Source organism: Lacerta agilis, chromosome 4, assembly GCF_009819535.1.
Source record: "Lacerta agilis isolate rLacAgi1 chromosome 4, rLacAgi1.pri, whole genome shotgun sequence".
In the NCBI taxonomy this organism is placed as follows: Eukaryota; Metazoa; Chordata; class Lepidosauria; order Squamata; family Lacertidae; genus Lacerta; species Lacerta agilis.
This window is the reverse complement of record NC_046315.1, coordinates 38753431-38771097: the sequence shown is the minus strand read 5'-3', so window position 1 is coordinate 38771097 and position 17667 is coordinate 38753431. Positions and strand designations below refer to the sequence as shown.

The window sequence follows — 17667 nt, the reverse complement described above, 5'->3', positions numbered from 1 at the left end:
TCATATATGCCTCAGTTGAGAGGGTCACAGTAATGGCCCATATGTGTGTGTAATGCATGTGTGATTCCCCCACCAAAAAAGTGCACTCTCGCAAGAATGGCCAGGCCCAGCTTCACAGTCAGCATTCTAGAGAATTCTGCCCACCCACCCCCAAAAGCTACCAAACTCTGTCTCTACAGGGCTGGCTGAAGGTCAGGATAACTATTCTGTCTCTACCACACACACATACAGTGGGATGGGGGGAGGGGAACCTCGCTGTGATCTAAGATGTGACAAAAATAGCCTTCTGTGAGAAAGGCAGTGATCTGAAACTTCAGACATCTGCAGGCCAGTGGAGAGAGAGAGAAAAGACATCTGCAATTAAGAAGTCACTCTTGGGTGCACTTGGCCTTTATATATATTTTTAGACGAGTACCGTGCAACTGCAACCTATATGTAGACCCCACCATCCTGCCCTAAGTGAATGCAGTTGATTGGGGAAAGGCTCTATATTGCATCCAATAATAATTCTGGAAAGCAACTGAGGAATGAAGAAGAAACCAGCTCTCACCATTCGGGAAACATCAGATTTAGGCTAATATTTTTTCCTGGTCATTTCCATGTTTTCAATATACATTTTATTCATGTTCCAAGTCAGATGCTAAGTTGGCACTTTCTCTCTCTGAACTTTCACTTTCTCTGTCCTGGTTCTAGACTTGCCTGGTCTTCTTCCTTTAATTTCCTCCCATGGCCCAACATATCAGTCTACATATGTATTTCCACCTTCCTGGGATTGTCTCATCTTGGCATTCTTTCCAGCCTGACTTTTGTCTGGCATCCCTTTGCAATGGAATCAGGGGAAGGACCTTGAGAAGGGGGTGCCGAGTGAGGTGAGCAAGGGCAAGTCTCCAATCCAGATTTGAGGAATACCCATCACCCTCTGGTGAGCTTCCGCTGAAGTGGTAGCAGGCAGCAGTGATGCTCCAAAGATGCTCCAAAACTGTCGTTGTAAGTAAGCGCTGACACTTTGAGCACTGGACCCAGAAGAAAAATTAAGCAGGTTCCAGGGCAGTTGACAGCAATGGGTCCTGCCATGGTGTTGGGGCCCCCAACACTCGCCCAAGGATTCCAGGGACCAGTGCTGACCATGCCTGCAGTGCTTTAGTTATCCTGAATCTGGTGTCCTCCACATATTGTTGGACTACAATTCCCACCAGTCCCAGCCACCCCATGCTGGAGGACACCAAGCTGCTATGGTGCAACACAATCCGCTTACCTCTCTCTTGCAAAACCTTTCTCCTGTCTCACATTTACCATTATCAGCTTGATCATCCAATCAAGTCTATCGCCTCCTCACACACTCCCTTTGGTCTTCCTCAGCCTTGCATGAAATGGTCAAGGTGACACCACTGAGGCAGAGAAACATGAAGGAAGTAGTGTGTGGCCAGTTCATCTCACAGTCTTCCTTGGTCCCTGCTTGACTACCATCCTAAGATATGTATCCTGGGCTTACTCTAGTTATTAGTGAAACCCAGGTCCCCCCCATCCCCACCCCAAAAATACTTCTGAGGCAGTACAATGTATCCATCTGTCAAGTTTTGAGCTCTCTTCTCCACACTATTTTGAGTTCTTGTTTATTCATTCCTTCACTTATTGCATTTATATCCCACATTTTTCTCCAAGGGACTCAAGGTGACAAATATGGTTCTCCTCTCCATTTTATCCCCATGACAACCCTGTGAGGTAGCTTAGGCTGAGAGGCAGCAACTCTCCCAAGGTCATGCAGTGAGCTTCATGGCCGAGTGGGGATGTGAACCCTGGTCTCCTAGGGCCTAGTCCAACCCTCTATCCACTACACCACACTGGCTCTCACAACTGTTAGAGCTCAATACTCAGTTGCCGCAAAAGAAATCTCCACTTTATGAAGCTCTTTCATAGAGAGACGCTTTATAAAAAGGAGTGGGACCTGCCAGATGCAATTCTGTTTGACACTCTGAACAGGACTCAGCAACTGCATTTTGCATCACCTTGTTAACTTTCCTTCTGGGAATCCTGTGTTGTTTCTCACTCTGCTGCTGAAAGGTGGGGTGTTTGGCTGGCAGGTTGCTTGAAAATCTGCATTAGTCTGTCTACCTGGCCAGCCAGATAACAGAAGTCGCTTTTGGGTGGATTCCAGCAAGGGAAGTGAAACAACCATGCTATAACTTTCTTTGAGATTGAAAGTGAGAAGCTACGCTTGATAAGATTTCCCCAGTTGCATTTCATTATTGTGGGCTGACTCTGTCTCACACTCTGCTCTATGGTCACGTTTTGTATGGAAAATTTCTAATTAATTTTGGGAATTGCATTGCGTAGTTTGTCCTCGTTCTTTCATGTTAGTTTGTCTCTATCCACATGATCCATGCCCACAAGCTGTTGTACACATTGAAACTTTCTTTTTTAGTTTGTGACTCAACGTGAGTACACATTGTTTGAAAAGTTGGGCTCAGTGAGAGGGAATGTGCATTGCCTAGTACATCAGAAAGGCATACTCTATATTGACCTTCTTAAAAAAAGGTTATGATTAAAATGAAAAAGGTGGTGAATAACCCAAGGCAGAGAGAGACATTACTTAAACACAAATAAGATTTATTGAGAAAAGAAAAACAGAAATTCGGACTTATAGGAAAATCAAAGAAACGTAAATTATCTGTTTCCTAATGACTTATGCTACAATCCTAACCATTTCTACTCAGACACAAGCCCTATCGAGTTTAATGGGACTTATTCCCAAGTAACTGAGGTTAGTTAGCTTTAACCATGAATTACAATGAGCTACTTAAAAAGTGTAAAATTTCACACAAAGTATTTGGTAACAAATCAGGGGTTGAAAGCTAAGAAGTGCAATCTTTTGGCATCACCATCCAGATAAGCAAGAAGGTTCAAATTAGATTTCCAAGGACAACATTTACAGTTTCAAGATGCCAGTTATTTTGGTTCACCTACCTTTTAATCTGATGCTATTCTGACAGGCAAGTTAGCAGCTTTTACGTTCAATGTGACTATTTATATGGTCCAATGTGGCCTAAGACCACAGTCTGCAACCATAGTTCTATATCTTGGTCATTAATGAATGATTCTGAAACACTTTATACTTATAGGTTTAGTACCTAGCAAGGGGATGTGTGTTCAGTTGTGGTTTAGGCAGGAAGCAGAGTAAAAGCCAGTTGTATACAAATCTATTTTCCATTTGGGCTGAAACTTTTGACGTGAACAAGTCAGCAAGGTTTCCTTTTTTTTAGAAAATAAATTTTGGCTTTTCAATGCATACACATTTAGGAACTAAATTACAATAAAACATGTTCATATGCCATTATATATATGGGAGTTATATCCACTCCAGGCCCATTGCAAAAGCATAGCTTCAGTTTCTGTAGTCTTGGATTAAAAGACTATAGAAACCTGAAGAATGACAAGTCTATCAACTCATACCAACAACAGTTTTAATAATGCATCCCCAATAGACATAGACAAGGATAATTAATGATCAGGGACAATGCAAGAGGGAAAGTTGGATTATACACAATACAAATTAAACATTGCTTATTTTAATCAGGACAATACAGTACAGTTGGGTCTTAACAAATTACTACATATTATTGTATCTATACATAAAACTCACCCCATTTGCTAGCTTTGTAATGAGCAGTTTCTCATCATGATGAAGAGGTAAAATGGCCTTTTATTGTTTCATATTTGCGAGATTAAAATTAGTAATAATGTGGTTTTTTTTTACATAAGCGCACTTTGAAAGCCTCTGCCTAGCTACTAAATGAACTGCATCTTCTGACAAATGAGATAGCATGTTAAAACAGAATTGAGTCTCAGATGATTTCAGAATTCCATTGTCTCTTTTCCCATCATACATGTGTGCTGGGTCACTGGAAGAAATGCATATTTGTTCTCTTAATTCCATTGCATCATCAAACCTCTCACAGAACACAGTCCACAAGATCTGGAAGAACACAGTTGCCATCCCAGCAAACAGAGTTGTCACTCCTCAGTAGACTAGCACTACAACTCCTGACATTCATACACAGTGGTGGTGATAAAGCGTTTTCTTTCTCTGAACAGAAAAATAATATGTATACATCTATAACATATTTCTCACCCTGTGGTCTCCAAACTTTCCCAGCTTTCCTGCATTGCAGGGGGTTGGACTAGATGACCCTGAGTCCCTTCCAACTCTATGATTCTATGAGTTCTCCTAAAACACTAAAGTACTGATCTACCTCTGTCTAAAGGGACCCCTGACCATTAGGTCCAATCGCGGACGAGTCTGGGGTTGCGGCACTCATCTCGCTTTATTGGCCGAGGGAGCTGGCATACAGCTTCCGGGTCATGTGGTCAGCATGACTAAGCCACTTCTGGTGAACCAGAGCAGCACACGGAAACGCTGTTTACCTTCCCGCCAGAGTGGCACCTATTTATCTACTTGCACTTTGACGTGTTTTCGAACTGTTAGGTTGGAAGGAGCAAGGACCGAGCAACGGGAGCTCACCCCGTCACAGGGATTTGAACTGCCAACCTTCTGATCGGCAAACCCTAGGCTCTCCACAGCGCCACCCGTGTCCCATACAACTCCCATAATTCCTGACTGCTGGCTATGCTGATGAGATTTTATGCCCAACAACATCAGAAAGCCACACATTCACCAACCTTGATCTAAAAGAGTTGGTTTTCTCTATACAAGCCTTGCCAGAGCCAGCCCACAGACGCAGTGGGGTTGTGCTTCTGCCTCAGGTGGCAGAAATACAAGAGGTGGCACCCCATCTGCCCCACCACTTCCACCACCACCAAATTTCAATAAGAGAGAGACATTCCAGTGTGCAGTGCTGCTGCTCATTGGGTGAGAGGAGGAATTCCGGTCGTGGTGGAAGTGGTGGAGCAGGAATGGTACAGGGGCGTGGGCAGGGGGGGACAGGAGACTGCACATTCCCATTTCACCTCACGTGGTGAAATGGGATGCGCCACGCCTGGGACTTCCCTGTTTTACCACAACTCCAATTGATATATGTGCAGTGATCATGCTACAAATGCTGGACATTTCTGCTGCTTTCACTGTATAGAGAGAAATTCCACCTAGTCCAGCTTTCTGTTCTCATAGTGTCCAACCAGATGCCTATGAAGGCCCAAGAAAGTGCTGTTGTGCTCAGGCATCAGGTTGCACATTATGGGAACAAAACTTCCAAAAATTACTTTTGTAAGTGTTCCCAAATTTCATGGAGGCTCGATCGCAGTTAAGATCACTTTCAGCATATTTGTTAGAGATTTCAAAGTGCCTACGTGCAGAAATTCAGCTTATCACCTTCTGTAGCAATTACCCAGCTGGCTGTAGCAATTACCAGTTGGCAGAAAGCCAAGATCTGCTCTCTCTCCGGACCCTTAGCAACGACCTGTGATTGGTCAATGAGTTCCTAAAGAATGAGCTCTGTGTGAGAGCTTGTGTGGTGGTGATTGTTAGTGGTGTACTAAAAGTTGAGAGAGAGAGAGAGACAGAGAGGAGAGGTTTTATGTTTTGTTTCTTTTATTTGTAAAGTCTGTACATAGTAACTTATGGATACTAGTTGCTTCAATAAATACTGTATATAGTTATCCAAGTGAGTTGCTGAGTTCCTGTGTTGTGCTGTCCAGTCAATGCTCTACAGCCAGAAGCTTCAAGAAAACCTGCGGTTAACTCTGCTGTGTCCAGGACTACATTATTTCCTGACACTAAATCTTAAGATTTATATTTATATTTCAGACTTAAGCTGCTTTATCTGCTAGTCATTCTCCTTCCTCGGAAACCTGATGTTCTATGAAGATGGCCAGAATAATCAAAGAATCCTCAGCACTTTCACCATCTACAGTTCCCAGGAGGCTGGGGGGGAGGTGTTAAACCAATATAAAACCTAATATGTTTGCAAGATACCAGTAGGTATGTCCTTAGACATTTAGCCAAGCAGCACAACCTCATCTGCCTATTGCCTTATAATTAGAAAAGTCCTCAGGATGCTCAAGAGATGCTCACAGCTAAACTATTTTAGATAAAAATGTGTCCTTCCTGTCTGCAGTGTGGTTCAGTTTTGGTCACTTACCTTGAAAAGTAGAGATATTTAAAAGCATGGGGTTTTCTGTGTTGGGAGCTGCTGCTGCTGCAGTCTCTTTTTCATTCCCAATCGAAAACCATTGACCTTCTTCTGTGGTTTCTATAGCCTGTGGTTTCTGTAACTCTGGACTTGCAGTTGCTGAGCAAGAAAGCAAAAAGCAGAAAGTACAACAACCATGGAAAGTAAATGCTGGGTTAGCACAACATTAACATGTAAGGATGTTGTAACACAGGAACAAACAAAATTTACTAAGTATAGGGGAAACAGGTTTTAGCATGATTACACAAGGTTTCTGTATACTATCGGGCTCACTCCCAGGTACCAGTAAGTAGCCTTTTCTGAAGACCATAAATAGAGGATCCAAAAATCTGCCTTGGGTCCTTACTGGAGAGGGGGGGAAAAGATTAGAAACAATAACAAGATGCTTGGAAAATGTAACTTGTGGGACCTCTTGATAAATACAAAAACATAGTAGCATTTTTTGTGAGCATGTAGCTCAATGTAAGCCATGTCCATAAGAGGACCAAACTAGATAGGACCTGGGAGAAATGTGTGAAGCATTTCCTAACTGAAAAATTTGAATTGCAGGGGTGGGGTGTCCCAAATTTTGTCAAACCAGCTGCAGTGGAAGGAAGCGATCAGTTCCCCCATCACAATCTGCTAAAAACCACCCTCTCGTATCTGCTTTTTCCCCTGTCAGGAAATTTTGAGCCAGTTTTGATTGAGAAAACTACTCAAGATAGTAAAGTGTCTTCTCCCTCCTGCTACTGCTCCAATTACATTTGGAGGCAACAAGGATGCATTAAAGGAAATTGTTGGAAGATACTTGATGTGCCTCCAGCTCAGGTCTAGTTGGACCCTCAGTGTATGTGCTGCACTAGAATAAACCCTTCTGACCACCAACAGTTGCACTGAATAATCTAGAGACAGCAGACATGATATTTGAAGTTCCTTCTCTACGTGTGTGGACTCCCCACCACCACTCTGCCCCAATACCAGCACTATGCATCACTGCATACACCTGTGGTTAAAGACATTATCGTCAACCTCAATGAACACTTTTTATCTCTTTCTATTGCAAGCTAATATCTCACACACGGTCTTATTTCAGCTGGTTTTAAACATTTCTGAGGATGAACAAATCCTTACATCAACTACCCTTGCAGCAATCTTTCTTCAGTATTCTACGTTTTGATTTCTAGTGGCTAACACTGAATACTGTTCAAACTCCTTTACCGAAATTGCTTAGGGCAAATGTCCCAAACAGTTGGAGCACCAGTTGGGAAGGTGTGGAGTGCTAGACTTGGACTAGGGAGAGGTGGGATCAAGTTATTGCCCAGTCTAGGTGGCCTATGAATGCTGCCTGAGCTCCTTGGAAGAAAGGTGGGCTAATGTTTAATGTGAATAATAATAAGGAACAACAACAATTTTAAAAGATAGCAACAAGAAGGAGCAGTTGTCATATCCAATGAAGCCACAGCAGACCCATTAAGATACCAGTTTGCCCATGTCTTAAGATCTTCTGGAGAGATGCTGTTCCAAATACTCTCTTTAATTGAGGTATGCTACCCTTCAAAAGAAAAAGAGGGATTTTTTTTTCCTGCAGTGCCTCCCCAACTTTTGAGTGCCTTCTCAAGGGAGACATGTCTGGATCTGGCATGACAAGCTTTTCAGTACCAGGTGGGCTCTCCTATTTGCTCACACATGTTAGTTTGGGGAGGGAGGGATGGAATGGTTTATTTCTGTTTTTAGCTTTTGAGATATTTGTTTTGTTTTGTTTTGTTTATGTTTTGTTATGCTGATTTGCTGATTTTAAGATGTGTTTATATATTGTCCAAATTAATTATATTCCTATTTTTGGACCTGGCTCTGGAATCTTCTGTTGAAAGACAGTTAAGAAATATTTAAAAGAAACAAAAAAAACAAAAAACTTTAAAATGAGTCATGATTCACTTCCATCTATTGAATTCAGTGGTCTACTCTGAGTCGGCGGCAATCCAATAACAAATAAATAAACAAACAGCGGCTGCAATGTTTCAGTGATTAATTCATTAGACTAATGGATTTTTAAAGTATTTTAATCTACTAAAAGAGTGAATCAGGCAGCATATTTATTTATTTATTTAAATTGGTTCTTTAATGCGAGTTACTTACTAAAACTGTGGGTGGCATATGGGGGGGGGCAGCCTGTGGGCCTAATTAGACCTACCAAGCCTCCTCATTTGACTTGCAAGGCAATTTTTGCCCAGTCAAGCTCACCAGCTCTACGCCCAATTTATATGACATCACATATGGGGCAGTTCAGGACATGGCTGGACTGAAAGAGGGGTTGCAACTGACTGGCCCATCTGCAGAGATGGAGGTGGCTGCCCATGGGAGGGAGAGAAGAATGAAGGGAGGGAAGCACCAACTTGCAGAAAATATGGGGGTGCCCCCTAAATAATGCTCCATAAAGTTGGAGCATATGGGACCAGCAGTGCAATTTTATACATGTCTACTCAGAGGCAAGCCCCACTGAATTCAATAAGTCTTTCCCCCAGCAAGGCCTGTGTAGGATTGCCACCTAAAGTGCATATGGTGAATCAAGTTGCAGTAATTATAGTAATAAACAGCAGTTCAGATAGACGACAGTGCTGCCCAATGAGAAGATATGGCTCATTCACTCGCTGAATTAGCTTTGATTCTCAGAGTAAACCATGACATTACTTTCTGTTCATGATACTGTTATAGATGAGGGAAACCCCCCCACACACACACACCCCCCACCCCCAAAAAACCCTAGAAATTAATAAATGGTAGGATTCTGATGATTTGGAGTATTGAAGGGAAGATTAAGAGGCCTGTGGAAAAGTACAGGCTAAGCTACCTTCCTATCACCTGGGACAGAGGCATTAACATGACAAACGGTGTTGATGACCCATCTAGGAAGGTTCTTGTACCTGGGCAGATAGGCAGAGGTTCCCATGGTAATGGGGTGTGTATCTGAGGTGGCACACAAAGAGAGTCTTTAGAGAAAGGTGTGCTGGGAGGAAGAAGGGGAGAGCAAAGGGGGAGATCCATCTTGGGTAAGCTGTTGGAAGGCTAACTGGGAGAGGTGCCTTGTGCACTCCAGTGCTGCATTGCTGTGGGGAACAACTCCCTCTTGAAATGACTGTGCTGTAAGAGCTGGACTCACTCCATGCAGTCTGAAGATGTAAATATGCAAATAAAACAGATTTCTTAAAGCAGTCTCCACTACATATTCAATTCTCCAGAGGAGCTCAAACCATGATCATCGGTGAATGCCTGAAACCCCCTGGAATCTTGCTACTGGTCGGCAGAGAGTGGGGGTGCTGCCCAACCTTTGTAAGAATATGCACAATTAATAACTTGTTGGAGTGGAGATTAATTTATAAGGAAGGAAAACAGGCAGAACCATCACTTCTTTGAGGTGAGTAGTCTCCAAAAAAACCAAAAATCCTTGCTTCCAGAAGCTAATCTGCAGTGTTTCAGAATGTCCCACTTACTAAGTGGCACTGTTCACATGAGTATTCTGCTTGCTGAACTGTTAAATGCACTTGGTGGCAGCAGAATGTAGTGTATGAATCACTCCATAATGAATAACAAACTAAACTTGGCAAAGATGCACCGGCACGACCTAAATGCAAGCACAGTAAAGAAGCTCTGATAGCTTTCTGGTTTTTTATTTGTCTTTTAACTGGCACATAAAACCGTAAGAACTGCGGAAGAGTCTACCTAGCTCCAATGAAACAGATTTATATTATTGTCTATGTATTCTCTTCCATTTATATCCCATCTTTCATCCACCCTGAATCTAAACATACATGTAGTTGCAGGAAGTCTCCAGTTCAGGAACTGACCAGAACTGAATTTTATATATTAATTTAGGCCTGCTTCACACATCACGCTGACACAAACTATGTGTGAGTGTGGAGGCTCCCAGAGAGGAGATCACAGCCGCTTTGCTTCTCATCAGTTGTTTGGCTTCTGCACCAAACTGGGAGAGCTAAACCATGAGCCTAGGTTTGTACAATACATCAAGCCATACCATGGAGTTGGAAAAGATTTTCCCCTCAGGCACAACTGACCCAAGACATTTCCCTCCCCCAACCCCAGCAGCTGCACTATAACTGTATAATATACATCTGAGAGGCATCCTTTGCAAGAGCTCGTGTATTTGGAAGGTCAAAACTGTTGAATCACACACGGCTTTGTTGGTGGCCTTCAGCAGAAACTTAGGTTGCAGGACAGTGCCAGACTGTGGGAACTGGAAGACCCATGGCCTTCTTCTGTAACATGTGGCTTGGCTCACTTCTCTCAGTTGTCTAGAGCTAAGGATTCCCAGCAGAATTTGCTTCCTTCTTCAGTTCTTTCTGCTTATGTAGTCTAAATTATATAGACCAAAGTTGTATCTCACCTATTGGTCTTTGGGTCCCTTTCTTACACTGTAGTTCTTTGAACCAACCCCTGAGGTATTTCCAAACCAATTTGTTCCAGACCCACACACCTTGATTTGCAATAGAAACATATCACACCAGAACCATCTATGTTTGTTGTCCTCACACAATTACCAGGGAGAAAGGTCACATTCTTACGACTTCCTCCTGTCCTGCCCTCAACTGCAACATACAGAGGTCTCTAGCAGTTGGGACTCTACAATCACAGCTCTAGATCCCATGGAAGCCTAAACACATAGAGATTAGTGTACACTGGTTTGTCAGCTGTAATACTCACGTTGGTCTTGCTTTCTCCTATAAACTACTGCATAGTCAGTCACATTCTTTCTCCAACTTGCATGGCGTTGTATTCTTGTTTTCCAAAGAACTTAAACCATATAAAATAAAAAGTGTGGAAATGGTTTTCAGTGAGAACTAGGGCAGATGGGCTTGATGATAGCATGTATCATGCTGTGTTCCTACAAACTGATACAAGAATTTCCAAAGGTATCTTCACCTCTTAAAATATATCTACAATAACTTATTTTTTTTAATAAGTGCATGCATATACTTGCTTTCAATTCAGTTCATGGGCCTACCTAGTACACTGTGATTCATGTTAGTAAGCAAACAATTCAACAATGCCAGCAATCCCAAAGGGGATCTTCAGTTGAAAATGTCTTACTTTAGACTCAAGGATGTGGCTCTCCCTGGCATGTGCCAGAGGGTGGCGAAGTCTGCATCCTGGCTTCAGCTAGTCACAGTGCAGGGGACTGGAAGTGACACACTGCCCTGATACACTCACGTCAGCCTGATAAAAGACAGGCAGGTCGGTGTGGGAGAGTGTGATAGCTGCAGTAGCAGCAAAACACACACACACACACACACAGAGAGAGAGAGAGAGAGAGAGAGAGAGAGAGAGAGAGAGAGAGGACAAGGAGAAAGGATTATTGGCAAATGCACGGCAATGAAGGGCAGCTAAGAAGCAAGGACGGGGAAAACCTCTGTCCCAGCAAAGCTGCTAGAAAAGAATATTAATTGTGAGTGGGAGATGGGGAAAACAGAGAGGAGAAATCTGCAGCTACAGAGACAAAGCAGAGGCAGATTGAGAGAGCTGTGAGAGAAGAGATGTGAAAGAAAAAGAGACAGCTGAGGTTACAAACTTCAGTGGTGAGCCAAGAAAAGCTGAGGGAAGTTGTATGGGCTGCAGTAATCGGAAACACCCATATGAAACCTAGAGCAAGGAACTATTCCAGGTCTTTGAGGCCTCCCGTGTGTTGGGGGGGGGCACAGGGGGCTCTTACATGGAACAGGAATCCTGACACACAATGTGTTGTTATGTCCAAACCAATAACTGCATTCACTTCAACAAACTACAGTTTAAACTGAGCCAAGATCAGAAACTGCTGTTTCAATAAACCATAGTTTGGCCCTACCCATAATTTGGCCCAATTCAGATGTAACCAATTATGGTCAGCTTAATACAGGAAGCAGATGAAGATCTCTTCCTCTGATGCATGTTGGAGGAGGACAGAGGACAGGAGGATGCTAGAGTCCATGTCTTGAGTAGGCTCACTCCTATTATGCTAAAGACAGTTTAGCAAACAGGTGTTATATGCTGACCTCCATCGTGTGTGTGTGTGTGTGTGTGTGCGTGTGCTTGTGTTTGTGTTTGTGTGTGTTTGAGAGAGAGAGAGAGAGAGATCCCAGTGCTTGGCATTTGTGTAAAAAAAAAAAAAAAGATCAGGCTGCTTATAGATTTTCACCACCATGAGATGAAAAACGTTTCATTGACAAAGTAAAAGAAGGTGTTGCATTAAACAGCCATCTATACCTTTTGAGTGAGTTTCCCCCATTATGGTAAGCAAGGTAAGGCAAGGAAAGATTACCTGACTTCCTCTTCCATTTTCCAACATGATATATACACGAGCCCAATATAACAAGAAACGCTGCAACAAGAGCTCCTTCTAAGATGAAGAAGAATAAACGGGGCCAAGGTATTGTCTTCTGTGGATTTGGTTCTAAAATTAGAAGCAATTGTGAAAATAATTACCTATTTTAACTCACTTCTGACAGGTAGTTTTACAAAGAGCTCTGTTTGCACTTTTAATGACATGTGGCACTGTGTAAAACATTAATATTACCCTGTCAATTTATTTAATCATTTCAATTAACTACCTTGTTCTTAACTTTTTCATCAATTAACCATGTATAATAAATGTTACATGAACTCAACATAGCCTATAACTTGACAGGGGCGGGGGCGGCAGCACACAAAACTATGTATTGTCATACATTGCTTAAAAATCAGCTTCAGTCTTATACAAGCTTTCCTGGGAATAAGCCCCACTGAACTGAATGGGGCTTACCTCTGAGTAAACATGCATAAGGTTCTAGACATATCCTACCAACTCTACCAATTCTAAAATCTTTTCATAAGGAGCAATCTTAGTTAAAACCAAGTGAACTACTGTTGGGCCATCAAACGAGAATCCCCTGAACAAGTCCACAAACGCAAGAGCTACAAGCGCAAATTCTTACCTGAATAACAACAGCTTGTAGATACTGTGTATCCCAAGGTAATACTTTTTTTTTTTTTTTGCATACCTCCAACTGTACATAGACATACATGTCATTTTCAATGCTATACATGACAGTTGCAATGCTATATAAGTCACTTACATTTATACTCATATTGTACTACTTTGACTATGTGGTTAATAAAATATTGAATTCTTGCATTGTGAAAAATGAAGATTATGGTGAAAAGTGAAAAACATGAATTGGAAAAAAAACCTAGAGTTTACAGAACAAAACCAACTTCAGATTTGAAATCAGCATTGAAAGGACCTATAAAACAGTTGAAAAATCTCATGCAACAGAAAATGAAAAAAAAAATTGTTCCCCAGTGTTATCAGACTGAGAAATAGTCTTCGTCTTTAAGTCAAGCCACTAGCCCATCCAGTACAGTACCATCTGCTCTGATTCACAGCAGCTTTTAAGACCTCAGAACAATGCATGCTACTTGAAAGCCTTTTAACAAGGGTCTTTCTGCATGCAGAAGTATGTACTCTACCATGGAACTATGCTTTCTATAATGTGCCTATATTGCACTGTCTTGCACAACTAGAAATTCCCTTTGAAGCTGAAGAAGAGCCTAACAGGTGGATCATGAAGTGGGGATGTGTCTCTGTGCCTTGATCACAAGATGTTTAGCTCACTGTCATATGGAAAGGATTGTATTGCAGGTCTATGCATATGCTAATCTGTAGGCATCCATCTTGGGTGGGGTGCTTTCTTTGTTCCAAGCTACTGAAAGGAATGGATGTGTGAATCTCTGTCTCCAGCAAGCAACCTGAGACCAATGGAGGCTGCAATGGAGGAGAGACAGAGCTTTGATTTCTAGCTCAGAACACAACATATTTGTAATCTAAGATCTTATTGCTTCTGCTGGTAGAAGTGTAAAAAATATGCATCTACCTGAAAGTAATTTTTATTGTTTTAAGTTGTTTGGAATTAAGTTCTATAAGTAAAGCTTCTGAGCCATATTTTGGCCTGGAGAATATTTATTTCAATACAAGAGTCAGTTTTTATTCATCCAGCAAATTACATATATGCAATATTAATCGTCTCAATAGGGTTTCCAGCTGAAACATGACTTGGTTTTCATTCATCAGGTTCTCCCTTGTTACGTGAAGCAACACCAAGCACCTGTAATTCCAGGTGCTTTTTGATACATTGTGTAAGGAGGGGAAAATAATCTCTGCTAAACTATGAATATCATTTTCAATTTTAGCTGCCCATCAACATTTTTGACAGTTTCTTAACAGTGAATGAACCCAATTTCTGTTGTGCCATTTTAAGGGACAGTCTATCACACTGCGGGCACATTCACCACAAAACGTTAGGTACCTGTAGGTTCCGTTGAGTACAACAGAGCAAGTCAGTCCAATTGGCTTAGCATGGCCTAAAGGTACATAATGTTGGCAATGGCATTCATTTTAAAAAATAGTAATGTCCTTCTATTCAGTAAAAGTACCAACCTTCTTTTACTCAGAGGTAAGTCAAAAACAAATAAAAAAATAAAAAAATTCCTTCCAGTAGCACCTTAGAGACCAACTAAGTTTGTGTTATTGTACTTTACTAAAGTATTTGCAGCAGGCTCTTGTCAACCGGAATGTATGAAAGATATACAGTTACAACAAAATTACGGTATAACTGTTCCAGTGGTTGGGTATTGTATAGATGAACCTTGTAAATACTTGATAATCATCTTAGAGCATGAGAATGCCCATCTAATACTCACGTGTAAGTTCCAGTTGAATTGTGTGACTGTACTGATACACACCATCCTTGGTAAACACTTCTGCTGTGTACTGTCCGGTATCTTGCACATGAGTGGGACACAAGCTCAAGCTGCCATTGTTAAGTATAAGACATCTCTTGGTGTCGTCTATACAAGTTGTAATATTCTGGCCGTCCACCTTTCCTATTGTGATATTGCCCTTCTTCCAAATCACATCATGAAGGTGGATTGCTTGTTTCGTGGTCTTCACCTCAAGAAGCATACAATCACCAAGTGTTCTTTTGGTGAGACTAACCTGCAGTTTGGATTCTGAACACAGAGCAAAAATATAGTGGAAATACAATTTACTTCGAGCCTCAAAAATGTGTGCATTAAGTAGATTTGAAAGAATTTTGAAAACTGTTATTTCACTGAATTAAAATATTTCAGTGCATTTCAAATTTTAGCCATGAAACTGAAAGCAAAGTAGTAAATGCAACTCTCAGGGAGCTATTCAATTTAAAAATTATACTAGCACAACGCCTTTTAACTGCACAAGGTAATTTCCCTACCCTCTCCCTTCCCCATGTGCCCTAAATCTGCTCTTAAATATGTTCCTCTAACCCTCCAGCTGTTCTGGCTATTATACAGCTGAATGCTGCAAATGCATGGCACTTATTTTATAGGAATAACACACAGTCCCTTGGAGGGCCTATCTGATACTTACGTGTAAGCAGCAGTTCCTTTCTGTTACTGTATTGAAAGCGTCCATCCTCAGTATATGCTGCCACTGTATAATTCCCAATATCGTCCAACTGAGTGGGACACAAGCTCAAGGTGCCATTGTTATAGATAAAACATCTTTTGCTATGGATTATACAGTTCTGACCATTGATCATCATCCCAATCAAGGCATTGCCTTTCTTCCAAATCACATTGTGAATGTGGATTGCTGGGTTCCTGTTCTCCAGATCAAGGAGAATACAATCACCAAGCGTTCCATTGATGAGACTATCCACTTTGGATCCTAAGCATGTCAATAAGATGCAATGGGAAGACATTTAATTCATCAACACCCAAATTGAACAAAGCATACCAATTCATAAAACTGTGATTTCATGAAATCAAAATGTTCAGATTTCAAGAGGACATCTAAAAATTTCAGACACAAAACACAGCACAGAAGCAAATTCAAATCTCCATAGTAGGACATGGCTGGTAAAATTCATTTCACAGCTGTAATCAACATAATTTCATAAATTTTCAGAAGTGAAATATGACACCTTAAAATACAGAACATCCATTTTTAACGTTGTTATCTGACTTAATACATCCCAGGAATGTTTGTATCCAATATATCTTTTGTTTCTTTCTTTGTTTAAAATCTCACTCTTCAATTATTCCAGAGTGGTTTACAGATTGGTCTTAAAAAAGTAAGGCATCAATAATTGATATCTATTCTTTCATTGTAAGTCGTTGCAGCATCACCAGGTTTTATCCAATTGGATTCAAAGAAACCAGGAGTGGATTGTTCAAAATGGTGGGTGTAGAATGCCCTCTTGAATCCAGTGATTGTGTCACTGGCTGCTTCTTCCAAAGAGCGATTGCATGTTGAAATAGTCAACCAGACTCAAGTTTTTCCAAGCTTACGGATGTGCCAATACGGAGGGACCACCCCCATAAAATGCTGAAATCCCATTAGTATGCAGTGCTGCCCCATGGAGGCTGCAACTGTCATGGTTGGACACAACTACATATCTACATGCTCCAGTTTGTCATGGGAAGCTGGTTGTCTTGAGCATCTGAACATGCCATAAATAAGTTTGACCATGATTCCCCTCTCTCAGTAAAACATGTATAGAAACAGGGGCATGAGCTCTGGCAAATCCTCTTTACCACCTGGTTAGTCACATGATTGTGTGTGCACAGTGGGAGATAGCCAACCACTGTTCCTGCAGTACACTAAATTATTATTTTACATCCATCAGAGTTCTATGATAAAAGAGGTATGCGAAATTTCAGAATGTTAGAAATGGACAAGAGCTGTCTTAGCTAAAGAGACAGGTAAAAATAAATAAGAGGCCATTAAGTCCAACTCCTTTCCACTGCTCATGATTCTCCACACACTAGCGTCCTGACCCCTAAGCTAACAACAAGCAGAGATCACACTCAAAATGGACAAAGAGATAAATATCTAAAATGTTGTTAAACAAGCTATGTACTCTCTGTAACATGTTCCCTTTTCCAGGCAGTCTCACCTGAGTATTGACTTTTGCGTGGAAAATCAGCAGATTCATCCAAAGCCTTATTTGCCGGTATGCCATCACCAAAAACTGGACCAAAAATATAGAAATAATAACATTAAGAAAAGCTGAGTATCAATGGTTCTTTCCACCATATGAATAAATAACTATAAATAATACTACAATCTTAAAGCAGAAATGTATTAGTTTTAGAACATGAACCTGGAAGGCAAAGTTCCTGTTTCCTAGTTGCCTCCTCATGTTGGAGTTGACACAAGGCTTTGGACATGGGCATCTCATGGACCAGTATGAAAGCAAGAATGTTGGATTGGATGAGAGTTTGGTCTGATCCAGCAAGGCTCTCCTGATAGTTTTATGTAACTATTAGAGACCTTACAACCAGCTCCAGATTTTCTTCCATCCCATCACAATGACGGATGTGTGGACTTTAATCATAATTTTTGACAAAAATATGTATCCTCTCATTCTATAAATATCTGTGATGTTTTTTAAAGGCATGTTGTTTTTTAAACATATCTGCAATCTCATTGGCTTCAGTTTCTTTCTGTGATCTAAGCACCGTTTCAAAAAAATAC

The 17667-nt window shown here is 41.3% G+C and overlaps 1 protein-coding gene across 1 annotated transcript; it reads right to left on the bottom strand.

Annotated features, from left to right (window-relative positions):
* Positions 1–3744: 3744 nt before the first annotated feature.
* Positions 3745–15940, bottom strand: LOC117045096. Its single transcript, XM_033145878.1, has 5 exons — positions 15556–15940; positions 14850–15158; positions 10842–10931; positions 6096–6245; positions 3745–4084 (listed from the first exon to the last, which is right to left on the bottom strand). Exons 1-5 carry the CDS (start codon positions 15887–15889, stop codon positions 3951–3953), a joined length of 1017 nt encoding a protein of 338 aa, XP_033001769.1. The 5' UTR covers positions 15890–15940; the 3' UTR covers positions 3745–3950.
* Positions 15941–17667: the final 1727 nt, after the last annotated feature.

What these genes read in the sequence shown, in the direction of transcription:
- LOC117045096 (XM_033145878.1), bottom strand. Translation starts at nt 15,889, where the DNA reads ATGTCTTCCCATTGCATCTTATTGACATGCTTAGGATCCAAAGTGGAT. An exon ending in AAAGGAACTGCTGCTTACAC is followed by an intron (nt 15,159 to 15,555) that starts GTAAGTATCAGA and finishes CTCTGTGTTCAG; the next exon opens with AATCCAAACTGCAGGTTAGT. An exon ending in AAATATCTCTACTTTTCAAG is followed by an intron (nt 4,085 to 6,095) that starts GTAAGTGACCAA and finishes TTTTCTGTTCAG; the next exon opens with AGAAAGAAAACGCTTTATCA.